Source organism: Leopardus geoffroyi, chromosome D4 (assembly GCF_018350155.1).
Source record: "Leopardus geoffroyi isolate Oge1 chromosome D4, O.geoffroyi_Oge1_pat1.0, whole genome shotgun sequence".
Taxonomy (NCBI): domain Eukaryota; kingdom Metazoa; phylum Chordata; class Mammalia; order Carnivora; family Felidae; genus Leopardus; species Leopardus geoffroyi.
Window position 1 is genome coordinate 81678179 of NC_059342.1, and position 14568 is coordinate 81692746.

The 14568-nt window shown below is 41.0% G+C and overlaps 1 protein-coding gene across 1 annotated transcript; it reads left to right on the forward strand.

Annotated features, from left to right (window-relative positions):
- The first annotated feature begins 3447 nt into the window (after positions 1-3447).
- On the forward strand, positions 3448-6046 carry LOC123593238 (olfactory receptor 1J4-like). The gene is given in 2 exon segments (XM_045468843.1): positions 3448-4325; positions 4327-6046. Coding segments are annotated over 2 exon segments (1008 nt in total). The 5' UTR covers positions 3448-4044; the 3' UTR covers positions 5054-6046.
- The last annotated feature ends 8522 nt before the right edge of the window (positions 6047-14568 follow it).

Here is a 14568-nt window from a genome sequence, read left to right on the forward strand (position 1 = left end):
ATTTCCAGCCTGCAGATCTGTCTGCCCTGTGGATTTTGGACTTGTCAGCTCCCACAATGGCATAGGCCAATTCTTAAAATCTCTATCTCTCTTCCTCCTTCTGTCATATATACATTTCTGTGATGGCATATATTACCATTATTCTGACTTTCAGAAGAAAGAAGACCCATTATCAAAAGCATAAAATGGAAAATAAAGTCTTGTGTTCCTGTTTCCCATCCAGAGTCTGCTACTAGCATAATTTAAAATTAAATGAAGACTTGGGTTGGTATGTTACAAACTTGAACAGTTATTAAAGTGAATGCTTCATTTGGCAAATTCATTAGGATGTTTGTCCCTTAGGCCAGCTTGTCTTTAGGAAACTGGCTGGGTTTAGTGCTTTAGCACCAGTATCTCATTTAATGCTGACACCTTGCAGTCAAGGAACTGTTACCACCTGCCATAGGTCTGAGGGAGCAGAACGTAAGTCCCTTGCTTAGATGATCCAGTGGCAGAGCTTGTACTGATCTCAGGTCAGTCTGTGTCTAATGCCCTGGGATCAATCACACCATTTGACTCTTTCCTGATCAAGCCTCAACTCCTGCCCTGCAGAGTATCTCAGGGGAGTGAGGAGACCTGCAAGCTCTCAGGTGGCAGTGGAGTGCTTGCTCTGATGGAAGCCAGGTCTTAAATTTGGGAGTCTGCAAGGGCCAGGTCTTATCCTGTTTTGGCCATTCTGTAAGGTATGGAAAGGCTACCCCCATAGCTATTCAGAAGCCAAGGTGGCCATGGTCACTTCTGCTCTTCATGACACCAACATCAAGGACACCTTCTCCTGGGACTTGACTCAGCTCCTCTAGTTCCTTCACAGGTTACCTCCCAAGGGAAAGGCCAGAAATTGGGCAATTAGCCTATATAGGCTTCTGCTCTCATCAGAAGCTTGGGCTGTTCCCCCGAGGTATTAATCTTGTTGGTGAATGAAGATCTTCTTGCCCATTTTTCTGCTGCTGGAAAACAGGGATGAAACCTTCACAAGGGCCCTAGGTCGTGAGAAATTGTTCCTTGGATACCAGGTGTCCTGAACAAAAAGTGAAGGCCCAAGAACAACCTCGACCAGAAGTGTCTGAGCTCACCAAGGAATGTTGCAGGTCAGAGGAAGATGGAGAATTACCACCTGGCACTGGATGTGTATTTTTTTGTGTTGTTTGTATAACCCGGTGCACTTAGTGGTTAACTGACTCACGTACCAACTCTGTTCATGTAGACAGGGTTTCAATAGATTATGGAAGGAAAACTCTTCTTGGTAGTGTGTGTGTGTGTGTGTGTGTGTGTGTGTGTGTGTGTGTGTACATGTGTGTATTCGTGTGCTGTTTATGCTTATGTTTGTGTGTGGTGTGTTTGCATTGCTGCACATGTACCTATCTGTAGATAGTATGTGCTTTTTTGTGTGGGTTGTGCTTTGTTTGGATGACTGTGATGTTTATGTATTGTGTTGTGTGCAACAGTGTTTTATTTATCCGTTGTGTGTAAATTCATGTAAAAGTAACACAAACCCTGACTGTGTTTTACCTAGAATGAGTTTATGTCATGAAGAGAATGCATATAGATCTGAGGTCTGTGATGGTATGCATGTGTGTGTGACTACATGTGTGTTTTTACGTATAAAACACTCACACTCTATTTTAAACAAGAATGGGTATAGAAGGGAGAGAACTAAAACCATGATAAGGCAACATGTGTGTGTGTGCATAGTTTTGTGTGTATGTCCATGGGTGTGTGTATATGCATGGGTGTGTTTGTGTATGGATGTGTGTGTATATGTGTATGTGTTGGATAAACAGTCTGATAGCTACATTCTCCTCTTATGTCTTATCTCCTTTTATTTCAGACAGAGATATCCAGCTCCAAGAAGAGTCATTCTCAAGCCAGGTTGTAAGCCATTTGTCCATGTGATTTAAAGACCCCACAGTGCACTGAGGGCACTTTTCTTCATTGGCCTTACAAAATGCCATATTTCTACTCTTTGAAAAATTTGTTTCAATGTTTACCTATTTTTTTTTGAGACAGAGAGAGAGAGCATGAGTGGTGGAGGGGCAGAGAGGGAGACACAGAATCTGAAGCAGGCTCCAGGCTCTGAGCTGTCAGCACAGAGCCCAACTCAGGGCTCGAACCCACAAACCGCGAGATCATGACACAAGATGTGAGACCATCGCCTGAGCCAAAGTCGGCTGCCCAACCGACTGAGCCTCCAGGTGCCCCAACCATATTTCTACTCTTGAGAACATGGTAGTGGTTAAGTGCTTAGGCTCTGGTGTCACACACATTTTATTTCAAATTCTTATTTTGACACTTCATTTTGGACTGTGGGCTCAACCTCTGTGAGGCTAAGAAGGCTGAACTGTAAAGTGATAGGAATATTCCACCCAGTATGTGGCATGTGATAAGCATGCACTAAATGGGTGCTAGCATCATGATTATTCCCTAAAGGCATGAGATTTTAAACTTGCTAGTCACTTCTTGACCGTTCAGAGTATTTTGTGCAAAGGCAGGGGAAACATCCAAACAGTCTCTTTCAAACTCCAGCAGACAGCTTCCCTTCCTCCTTCCTGAGGCATGTATCCAGCCGTTTCTTTCACACAGGGTTGGCTTGCATCAGGGTTCTATTCTTCCTGGTCCAATCATTGAAGGTGAAGATTCTACTTGACACAAAACTTTTGGATTTCACCCCCCAAATGCTTGAATTCCAAAGAGAAGTTTTATCCAATGAATGTCACTGGGCAGCCACGTATCAGCAGAAGGTTTAAGTCACTGCCCTCCATCTGGTCCCACTGACTGAGATGAGCTCAGAAATGGCTGAGCTCATCTGTGTTCTTTGAAGAGACTTTTCTATCAGATCCCTATCGTTAGAATGATGCTGTCTCACTGGGTTCCATCGTAGGGCTTCTGTATGTGGCCTCTAAGTCTGATTTAATTCCCAGCAAGGGAGCCTGGCCTTTAGTGTAAAGACTATCAGAATCTGTATGCTTTATATCAGAGTCTATCAACCACTACATGCCATGGAGTATGTGACTTCACACCTGTTTCCACTATACTAAGATGAAAGAATTAACTGCTGGAATTTCTGCTTTACAGGCACTCAATAAATGTTTACTAATTAATGTAATTAAGTGCATGTGAAAGACCTTTGAAAATTGTAAAGTGTGGTGTAAGTAGGTGATCATACATTCTGGCTTGCCTAGGAAAATCTTGGTGTAGACCTATTGTTCTGGTATATAACGTCTCTCCTCAATCTTTTCTAAAAATTATTTTTAGAGGGAAAGGGAGAGTGCCTGAGCAGAGGGAGAGAGAGAGAAATCTTAAGCAGGCTGCATGCTCAGTGCAGATCCCGACGTAGGGCTTGATCCCATGACCCTGGGATCATGACCTGAGCCGAAATCAAGAGTTGGATGTTCAACCGACTGAGCCAGCCAGGTGCCCCTCTTTTCACTCTTAAAGCATGCTGGCTTGGATAAGATAATATAGGGTCATCATATGTATGAGTATAAGTAGGTAATCAAGCAGGTGGCTGGGGTAATTTTGAAGCCCTGAAACAATTCCAAACATGGACTAGAATATTCTGCCAAATGAATGAAGGGCAGGAACAGCAGAATGCTGAAGAGTAGGATCTCTGATTATGGTGACAAAGAGAAAGTCCCCAGGGTCATTCAGGGAGTAAAAATTATTGAGGTTGGAGTCCAATTCAAGATTTTTAGCTACAGAGCCCTAGCTCCTGATCAGTACTCTATATTGTGCTCAATAATTGTGAGCTCTAAGGAGGAAGAGGATTGCATATTTTATTTTCTGTTTTATTCTCAGTGCCAAGAAAGTATCTGGAACATGGTCAAGTAAGTAAAGAAATTTATGCTGGCCTCCTTTGAAGGAAATCTTGTTTGCTGTTGGAAATCCGATGTACTCTGTGACCACAATGGGGCAGATGGAAGATTCAGACAGCAAAATGTGTGGTGTGTCTGAATTTTGATACAGTTTCCAGGAGAAACAGCATGTGGCTGTAATGTACACATAGTGATGATAACCACCATATCTCAGTCCCTGACACTTCCTACTCCTTCCATCCCCAGCAGAGATAAGAACAACATGAGGCCTAAGAACCAGAGCAGCATGTCCGAGTTCCTACTCCTGGGGCTCCCCATACGGCCAGAGCAGCAGGGCATGTTCTTCACCCTGTTCCTGGGCATGTACCTGACCACGGTGCTGGGGAACCTGCTCATCATCCTGCTCATCAGGCTGGATTCTCGCCTCCACACGCCCATGTACTTCTTCCTCAGCCACTTGGCCTTCTCAGATATCTTTCTCATCTGTCACCGTCCCAAAGATGCTGATGAACATGCAGACTCAGCACTTGTCCATCCCCAATGTGGCATGCATTTCCCAGATGTATTTTTTCATATTTTTTGTCTGTCTTGACAATTTCCTTCTTGCAGTGATGGCATATGACAGGTATGTGGCCATCTGTCAACCACTCCACTACACCACTGTCATGAGGGAGGAGCTGTGTATCTTACTGGTGGCTGGATCCTGGTTCTTCTCATGTGCCCATGCCCTATTGCATACTCTCCTTCTGTCCCGCCTGTCCTTCTGTGCTGACAATACCATCCCTCATTTCTTTTGTGATCTCACCACCCTTTTGAAGTTGATCTGCTCAGACACCTCCCTCAATGAGCTAGTTATCTTCACCGAGGGGGGCGTGTTTGCCTTCCTGCCATTGTGTGCTATTTTGGGCTCTTATATTCGCATTGGGGCCACCATCCTAGGGGTTCCCTCCATCAAGAGGATCTGCAAAGGCTTGTCCACCTGTGGCTCCCACCTCCTTGTGGTGTTTTTGTACTATGGGACTCTTGCAATGATTTACTTCATTCCTTCATCAAACAATTCCAAAGTCAAAGATATAATTGCTTCAGTTATATATACAGTGGTGACACCCATGTTAAACCCCTTTATCTATAGCCTGAGGAACAGGGACATGAAACTAGCTCTGGGGATACTTTATAGGAGGAAAATTATTTTTTCTAAGTAACAGTTACTCATATTCTTAATTTTCCTAGTGATGTTTCTAGAGACACCTCCTTGAAAAATTGTGTAGGTGACTGTTGTAGATAGCAAAAATGGCCAAATTACTTCACTGCCCCTCTTATAAATGTGGTTTGTTTCCTTACCCACTGAATCGAGACAGGACTTCTGACTGACTTTGACTAATAGATTCAGTGAAAGTGGTGTGAGATTTCCAAGCCTATGTAGACTCTGTTCCTTCTCCTCTTGGAACCTTGAGACCACCATGTGAAATAGTCCAAGCTAGGGTGTGTGAAGATGGGGGCCATGTGAGGGAGAACCAAAATGCTCCAGCTAACAATCAACCAGCTCCCTGGTGACCTGGTAGGTGACAGCAGAAGCATGAGTGAGCCCTTGTTGTGATCAGTTGAACCAAACCCAGATGAGAAGCCCTATCCAGCTGGCACATTCCCTGCTCAAATTGCAAGTGCATGGAATTGTCATATAAACAAGTGGTTGTTGTTAAGCCACTAAATTTGGGGATGGTTTGTTATGCAGCAAAAGCTAACTGATACATTGACTGCCTTTGTTTCCTTGTTTTCCTTGATTTCAATGGTCTCTCCCCCCTTTTTGATCCCTACTTGGATTGTATTCCCTGCCTATTTTTCAGGTTATGATTTCCATAACCTATTTCCTTAGCCTTAGGTATATTTTCTTGTTCTCATTATTCTCCCATAAGCGTTGGTATATGGCATTATCAGCAACTCTCATTTTTGTCAAGTCAAAATTTTAAGGTATGGCCTTATCTATCTGAAGAGATATAAATGAATTGCTGTGATATCAAAACACATGAATTTCTTTTTCTGAAGGAAGGTTACACATTCTGTTTCTTCTTGAAGAAGAGAAACAATCTTAGACTAAGATTTGCGGTCTAAATTACGTTGCATTTTGTATAAGTTATACCTTCTGACCCCTTAACTTACTGATGCCAAGTTAAAGAGATAAGAATTTTCAAATGTGAGGGGCGTCTAGGTGGCTCAGTCAGTTAAGTGTCTGACTCTTGATTCCAGCTCAGGTTACAATCTCATGGTTCGTGAGTTTGAGTCCAACATTGGGCTCTTCACTGACAGTGTGGAGCCTCCCTGGGATTCTCTCTCTCTCTCCCTTGCTCCCTACCCCTCCCTGCACTCTCTTTCTCAAAAAATTAATAAACTATTGGGGCGCCTGGGTGGCTCAGTCGGTTAAGCGTCCGACTTCAGCTCAGGTCACGATTTCGCGGTCCGTTGAGTTCAAGCCCTGCATTAGGCTCTGGGCTGATGGCTCAGAGCCTGAAGCCTGCTTCTGATTCTGTGTCTCCCTCTCTTTCTGCCCCTCCCCTGTTCATGCTCTGTCTCGCTCTGTCTCAAAAATAAATAGATGTTAAATTTTTTTTAATTAAAAAAAAATTAATAAACTATAAAAAGTTTTTAAAAGAGGACTTCTTAAATGTGATATGCTACTTGTTTATAGAACAAAACTAATATCTGGGCCATTATAGCTGAGTTAGTATTAAGGTTTGTGCAATATGTTTTTGATAAACAAAATAAAAATAGTTAATATGACACTGAATAATGAATAGAATTATTGAATTACTATATTGAACACCTGAAACTAAGATAACATTGTCTGTTAACTAAACTGTAATTAAAATTAAAAATGGTAAATAAATGCTATTGTTTGTATAAAAAAATGACTAATATGAAATTTAATAATAATTCATAGTGTGTATAAATTTATGTAAAGGAGATAACAATAAACAATTTAGTGTTTTTGTCCTTTTGTCTATCATGTCTATAGTTATAAAAAGTAAGTATTGCTCTAAGTGTTTAAAGTAAAGAAGTTGAGACTGCATTTGTAATATATTTGCTAGTTACATATTGTGTCTAAAAGTAAAACATTTGCAAATATTTTGGCTTTAGTATCCTTAAGTTAGTTTTTGCCTGTGCCAAAAACTCAGCAGAGAGGCACAGTGCATTAAATCTCATTCCCAAATTCTCTAAACCAATGTAGGGTGTATTTTTTTTTAACTGGAAGTTTGTTTGTGGGGACAGCTTATTTACTTATGCCTTCTTAATTCTAGATTATAAAAATGGGTTATCTTTTGCTCCACAAACAGCATGACCTGATTTCTAGAAAAGAAAACTATAAATGTATATAAAAATAATCGATTTTTTGACAGGTATTTAGGACGTGTTTCCTGGGCTTATGGAAATTTCTAGAAGAGAACAAATCAGACAGAAATACTTTCCTTTTGTAGAGCTTATATTCTAGTAGAGGATGACAATGAAAATAAACAATATGTAAGTAAACTTCATGGTTTTAAGTGCTACAAAATGCAACACTGTGAAGAAATCAGGAATCCAGGGCCTAGGCTGCTATTTTAAATAGTGTGACGAGGATTGGTCCCACCAAGAAGGTGCTATTTGAGCAAAGAATTGAAGGCATCAGAGAACGGAGCTACAGGGATATTTGCAGGAAAAGCATGTCAGGGAGCAGGTCCAGCAGCTGCAATGCTCTGAAATGTGACAATGTCAGCTATGTTCCAGGAACAAAGAGGAGACTGGTCACTGAAGAGGAGTGAACATGTAGAAGAGCAGAAGGAAGGTGGTCCAGTTTCATTCTTCTGCATGTTGCTGTCCAGTTCTCCCAGCACCATTTGCCGAAGAGACTGTCTTTTTCCATTGGATATTCTTTTCTGCTTTGTCGAAGATTAGTTGGTCATATATTTGTGGGTCCAATTCTGGGTTCTCTATTCTATTCCATTGATCTATGTGTCTGGTTTTGTGCCAATACCATACCGTCTTCATGATTACAGCTTTGTAATACAGCTTAAAGTCTGGGATTGCGATGCCTCCAGCTTTGGTTTTCTTTTTCAACATTAATTTGGCTATTCAGGGTCTTTTCTGGTTCCATACAAATTTTAGGATTGTTTGTTCTAGCTCTATGAAGAATGCTGGTGTTATTTTGATAAGGGTTGCACTGAATGTGTAGATTGCTTTGGGTATTATCAACATTTTAACAATATTTTTTCTCCCAATCCATAAGCATGGAATGTTTTTAAAAAAATTTTTTAATCTTTTTTTTTTTTTAACGTTTATTTATTTTTGAGACAGAGAGAGACAGAGCATGAACGGGGAAGGGGCAGAGAGAGAGGGAGACACAGGATCGGAAGCAGGCTCCAGGCTCTGAGCCATCAGCCCAGAGCCCGACGCGGGGCTCGAACTCACGGACCGCGAGATCGTGACCTGAGCCGAAGTCGGACGCTCAACCGACTGAGCCACCCAGGCGCCCCTAATCTTTTTTATTTTTGAGAGATAGAGCATGAGCAGGGGAGGGGCAGAGAGAGAGCGAGACACAGAATCTGAAGCAGGCTTCAGGCTCTGGGCTGTCAACATAGAGCCCGACACAGGGGTCAAACTCACAGACCACGAAATCATGACCTGAGCTGAAGTTGGACGCTTAACCAACTGAACCACCGAGGCTCCCCAGAGCATGGAATGTTTTTCCTTTGTGTCTTCCTCAATTTCTTTCATAAGTATTCTATAGTTTTCAGCATACAGATCTTTTACCTCTTTGGTTAGGTTTAGTCCTAGGTATCTTATACACAAAAATAAATTCAAAATGGAGGGAAGATCTAAATGTGAGAAGGAAATCTATCAAAGTCCTATAGGAGAAAACAGATAGTAACCTTTTTGACTTAGGCTGCAGCAACTTCTTACTTGACATATCTGCGGAGGCAAGGGAAATAAAAGCAAAAATGAACTATTGGGACCTCATCAAGATAAAAAGCTTTTGTACAAAGAAGGAAACAATCAATAAAACTAAGAGGCAACAAATGGAATGGGAGAAGATATTTTCATATGATACATTGAATAAAGGGCTAATATTCAAAATCTATAAGGAACTTACCAAACTCAACACCCCAAAAAACAAATAATCCAGTGAAGAAATGGGCAGAAAACATGAATAGACAATTTTCCAAAGAAGACATCCAGATGGCTAACAGACACATGAAAAGATGTCACCATCACTATCATCAGGGAAATACAAATCAAAACCACAATGAGATAGCACCTCACACCAGTCAGAGTGGCTAAAATTAACAACTCAGGAACAACAGATGTTGGCAAGGATGAGGAGAAAGGGGAACCGTTTTGCACTGCTGGTGGAAATGCGAACTGGTGTAGCCACTCTGGAAAACAGTATGGAAGTTCCTCAAAAAATTAAAAATAGAGCTAACCTACAACCCAGCAATTGCACTACTAGGTATTTATTGAAAGGATACAAAAATGCTGATTTGAAGGGGGGGTACATGCACCCCAATGTTTACAGCAACACTACCAATAATAGCCAAAGCATGGAAAGAGCCCAAATGTCCATTGCCTGATAAATGGATAAAGAAGATGTGGTGTGTGTGTGTGTGTGTGTGTGTGTGTGTGTGTGTGTGTATAATGGAATATTGTATATATATATACACACATATATATGCAATATATATATTATATACATATGTAATATAATGTATATATTACATATATATAATGGAATGTGTGTGTGTATATATATACATATATAATGGAATATTATTCAGTAATGAAAAGAACGAAATCTTGTCATTTGCAACAATGTGGATGGAACTAGAATACATTATGCTAAATGAAATAAGTCAGTCAAAGAACAATAAATATATGATTTCACTCGTGGAATTTAAGAAACAAAACAAATGAACATAGGGAAAGGGAGGAAAAAGTAAGATGAAAATAGAGGGGGAGGTAAAACATAAGAAACTCTTAAATACAGAGAACACACTGAGGGTTGCTGGGGGGTGTTGGATGGGGTTGACGGGCTGAATGGTGGATGGGTATTAAAGGGGGCACTTGCTGGCATGAGCACTGGGTGTTATATATGTGATGAATCACTAAATTCTACTCCTGAAACCTATTACATTATATGTTAACTAACTTGGATTTAAATAAAAGAAAAAAAGAAATATTCACTCGTCTGAGGGTCATAAATACATACATACATTTATATATATATGTACATATGTGTGTGTGTGTATCCTGTTTTCTTTGATAAATTTTAGTTTTATCCCTCTCATTTAGGTCTATGAGCCTATTGGTCTATGAGCCTATTGTGTATGGTGTGAGTCAGGGGTCAAGGCTGATTATTTCCTACATGCATATCTAGTTGTTCCAGCATAATTTATCAAATGGCTGCTTCTTTCTCCATTAAATTGCATTTGCACTTGGGAAAAAATCATTTGATTATATAAATAAGGATTTATTTTGGGTTCTCTATTTCTAACGCTGTTTTATTATTTATTTATTTGGTAATCTAATATATTAATAGGTTTATATGAGCTATATATATTAATTTAAGGAAATTCAGGTGTTACAACCATGTATTAATTGGCAATTCTCTCCCTCTCTCCCCCACTGAACTTTCATTCTTACTCTAGTGACTATACACATACACAGATTTGTACAATTAAAAAAAAATGAATTCATACTTTTTTACTTGTGCCACATCTTGATTTTCCTACCTAATGGCTTTTCAAAGAAGTAATAGACAGAAGATGGCAGCGTAGGAGGACGCTGGGCTCACCGCGTCCTGCTGATCACTGAGATTCCACCTACACCTGCCTAAATAACCCAGAAAACCACCAGAAGACTAGCAGAATGGAGTCTCCAGAGCCAAGTGCAGACGAGAGCCCCACAGAAGAGGGTAGGAAGGGCGGAGAGGAGGTGCGCCCTCCACGACTGGCAGGAGGGAGCCAGGGTGGAGGGGCGGCCCGCCTGCCAAGCAGAACCCCGGAGTCTGGCTTGCAAAAGCGGAGGGGCCGGATGGAGTGTGTTCTGACAGCAAGTGGGACTTGACATCTGGAAGGTTATAAGCTAACAGCTCTGCTTGGAGAACGGGAGGGCTGGAGGACAACGGGAGGGAGAGTTGTTGAGCACTGGGATGACAGAACTCAGTTTGGCGGAGAACAAAGGTGCTCGCCAGTGCCATCTCCCTCGACCATCCCCCAGCCAAAATCCCAAAGGGAACCAGTTCCTGCCAGGGAACTTGCTTGTTCCGTGCAAACACCCAACACTGTGCTTCTGCAGAGCCACACCTCCCGCAGCAGGTCTGACTCCCTCCCGCTGGTCGCGGGGACCCTCCCAAAGTGGGTCACCAAAGGAGAAGTGAGCTGAGCCTACCCCTCCTGCCCCCATGCACCTTGCATATCCACCCCAACTAATACGCCAGATCCCCAGCACCACAAGCCTGGCAGTGTGCAAGTAGCCCAGACGGGCCACGCCACCCCACAGTGAATCCCACCCCTAGGAGAGGGAAAGAGAAGGCACACACCAGTCTGACCATGGCCCCAGCGGTGGGCTGCGGGCAGACATCAGGTCTGATTGCGGCCCCACCCACCAATGCGAGTTATTCAAGACAGCACAGGGAAAGTGCCCCGCAGTCCCGCACCACTCCAGGGACTATCCAAAATGACCAAACGGAAGAATTCCCCTCAAAAGAATCAACGAACTGATCAAACTGGGTTTAAATAATATAACAGAAAGTGAATTTAGAATAATAGTCATAAAATTAATCGCTGGGCTTGAAAACAGTATACAGGACAGCAGAGAATCTATTGCTACAGAGGTCAAGGGACTAAGGAACAGTCAGGAGGGGCTAAAAAATGCGATAAACGAGCTGCAAAATAAAATGGAAAAGACCACGGCTCGGATTGAAGAGGCAGAGGAGAGAATAGGCAAACTAGAAGATAAAATTATGGAAAAACAAGAAGCTGAGAAAAAGAGAGATAAAAAAATCCAGGAGTATGAGGGGAAAATTAGAGAACTAAGTGATGCACTAAAGAGAAATAATATACGCATAATTGGTATTCCAGAGGAGGAAGACAGAGGGAAAGGTGCTGAAGGTGTACTTGAAGAAATAATAGCTGAGAACTTCCCTGATCTGGGGAAGGAAAAAGGCATTCAAATCCAAGAGGCACAGAGAACTCCCTTCAGACATAACTTGAATCGATCTTCTGCACGACATATCATAGTGAAACTGGCAAAATACAAGGATAAAGAGAAAATTCTGAAAGCAGCGAGGGATAAACGTGCTCTAACTTATAAAGGGAGACCTATAAGACTCGTGACTGATATCTCTACTGAAACTTGGCAGGCCAGAAAGGAATGGCAGGAGATCTTCAATGTGATGAACAGGAAAAATATGTAGCCAAGAATCCTTTATCGAGCAAGTCTGTCATTTAGAATAGAAGGAGAGATAAAGGTCTTCCCAAACAAACAAAAACTGAAGGAATTCATCACCACTAAACCAGCCCTACAAGAGATCCTAAGGGGGATCCTGTGAGACAAAGTACCAGAGACATTGCTACAAGCATAAAACATAAAGGCATCACAATGACTCTAAACCCATATCTTTCTATAATAACACTGAATGTAAATGGACTAAATGTGCCAACCAAAAAACATAGGATATCAGAATGGATAAAAAGAAAGCAAGACCCATCTATTTGTTGTCTATAAGAGACTCATTTTAGACTTGAGGACACCTTCAGATTGAGAGTGAGGGGATGGAGAACTATTTATCATGCTACTAGAAGCCAAAAGAAAGCTGGAGTAGCCATACTTATATCAGACAAACCAGACTTTCAATTAAAGGCTGTAACAAGAGATGAAGAAGGGCATTATATAATAATTACAGGGTCTATCCATCAGGAAGAGCTAACAATTATAAATGTCTATGCGCTGAATACAGGAGCCCCCAAATATATAAAACAATTACTCACAAACATAAGCAACCTTATTGATAAGAATGTGGTAACTGCAGGGGACTTTAACACTCCACTTACAGAAATGGATAGATCATCTAGACACACAGTCAATAAAGAAACAAGGGCCCTGAATGATACATTGGATCAGATGGACTTGACAGATATTTTTAGAACTCTGCATCCCAAAGCAACAGAATATACTTTCTTCTTGAGTGCACATGGAACATTCTCCAAGATAGATCACATACTGGGTCACAAAACAGCCCTTCATAAGTACACAAGAATTGAAATCGTACCCTGCATACTTTCAGACCACAATGCTATGAAGCTTGAAATCAACCACAGCAAAAAGTCTGGAAAACCTCCAAAAGCATGGAGGTTAAAGAACACCCTACTAAAGAATGAATGGGCCAATCAGGCAATTAGAGAAGAAATTAAAAAATATATGGAAACAAACGAAAATGAAAATACAACAATCCAAACGCTTTGGGATGCAGCGAAGGCAGTCCTGAGAGGAAAATACACTGCAATCCAGGCCTATCTCAAGAAACAAGAAAAATCCCAAATACAAAATCGAATAGCACACCTAAAGGAAATAGAAGCAGAATAGCAAAGACAGCCTAAATCCAGCAGAAGAAGAGAAATAATAAAGATCAGAGCAGAAATAAACAATATAGAATCTAAAAAAAACTGTAGAGCAGATCAACAAAACCAAGAGTTGGTTTTTTTGAAAAAATAAACAAAATTGACAAACCTCTAGCCAGGCTTCTCAAAAAGAAAAGAGAGATGACACAAATAGATAAAATCATGAATGAAAATGGAATTATTACAACCCATCCCTCAGAGATACAAGCAATATCAGGGAATACTATGAAAAATTATATGCCAACAAACTGGACAACCTGGAAGAAATGGACAAATTCCTAAACACCCACATGCTTCCAAAACTCAATCAGGAGGAAATAGAAAGCTTGAACAGACCCATAACCAGCGAAGAAATTGAATCAGTTATCAAAAATTTCCCAACAAATTGGAGTCCAGGACCAGATGGCTTCCCAGGGGAGTTCTACCAGACACAAAGCAGAAATAATACCTATCCTTCTCAAGCTATTCCAAAAAATAGAAAGGGAAGGAAAACTTCCAGACTCATTCTATGAAGCCAGTATTACTTTGATTCCTAAACCAGACAGAGACCCAGTAAAAAAAGAGAACTACAGGCCAATATCTGTGATGAATATAGATGCAAAAATTCTCAATAAGATACTAGCAAATCGAATTCAACGGCATATAAAAAGAATTATTCACCATGATCAAGTGGGATTCATTCCTGGGATGCAGGGCTGGTTCAACATTTGCAAATCAATCAACGTGATACACCACATTAATACAAGAAAAGAGAAGAACCATATGATCCTGTCAATCGATGCAGAAAATGCATTTGGCAAAATTCAGCAACTTTCTTAATAAAAACCCTCGAGAAGGTCGGGATAGAAGGAACATACTTAAAGATCATAAAAGCCATTTATGAAAAGCCCACAGCTAACATCATCCTCAATGAGGAAAAACTGAGAGCTTTTTCCTTGAGATCAGGAACACGACAGGGATGTCCACTCTCACCGCTGTTGTTTAACATAGTGTTGGAAGTTCTAGCATCAGCAATCAGACAACAGAAGGAAATCAAAGACATCAAAATTGGCAAAGATAAAGTCAAGCTT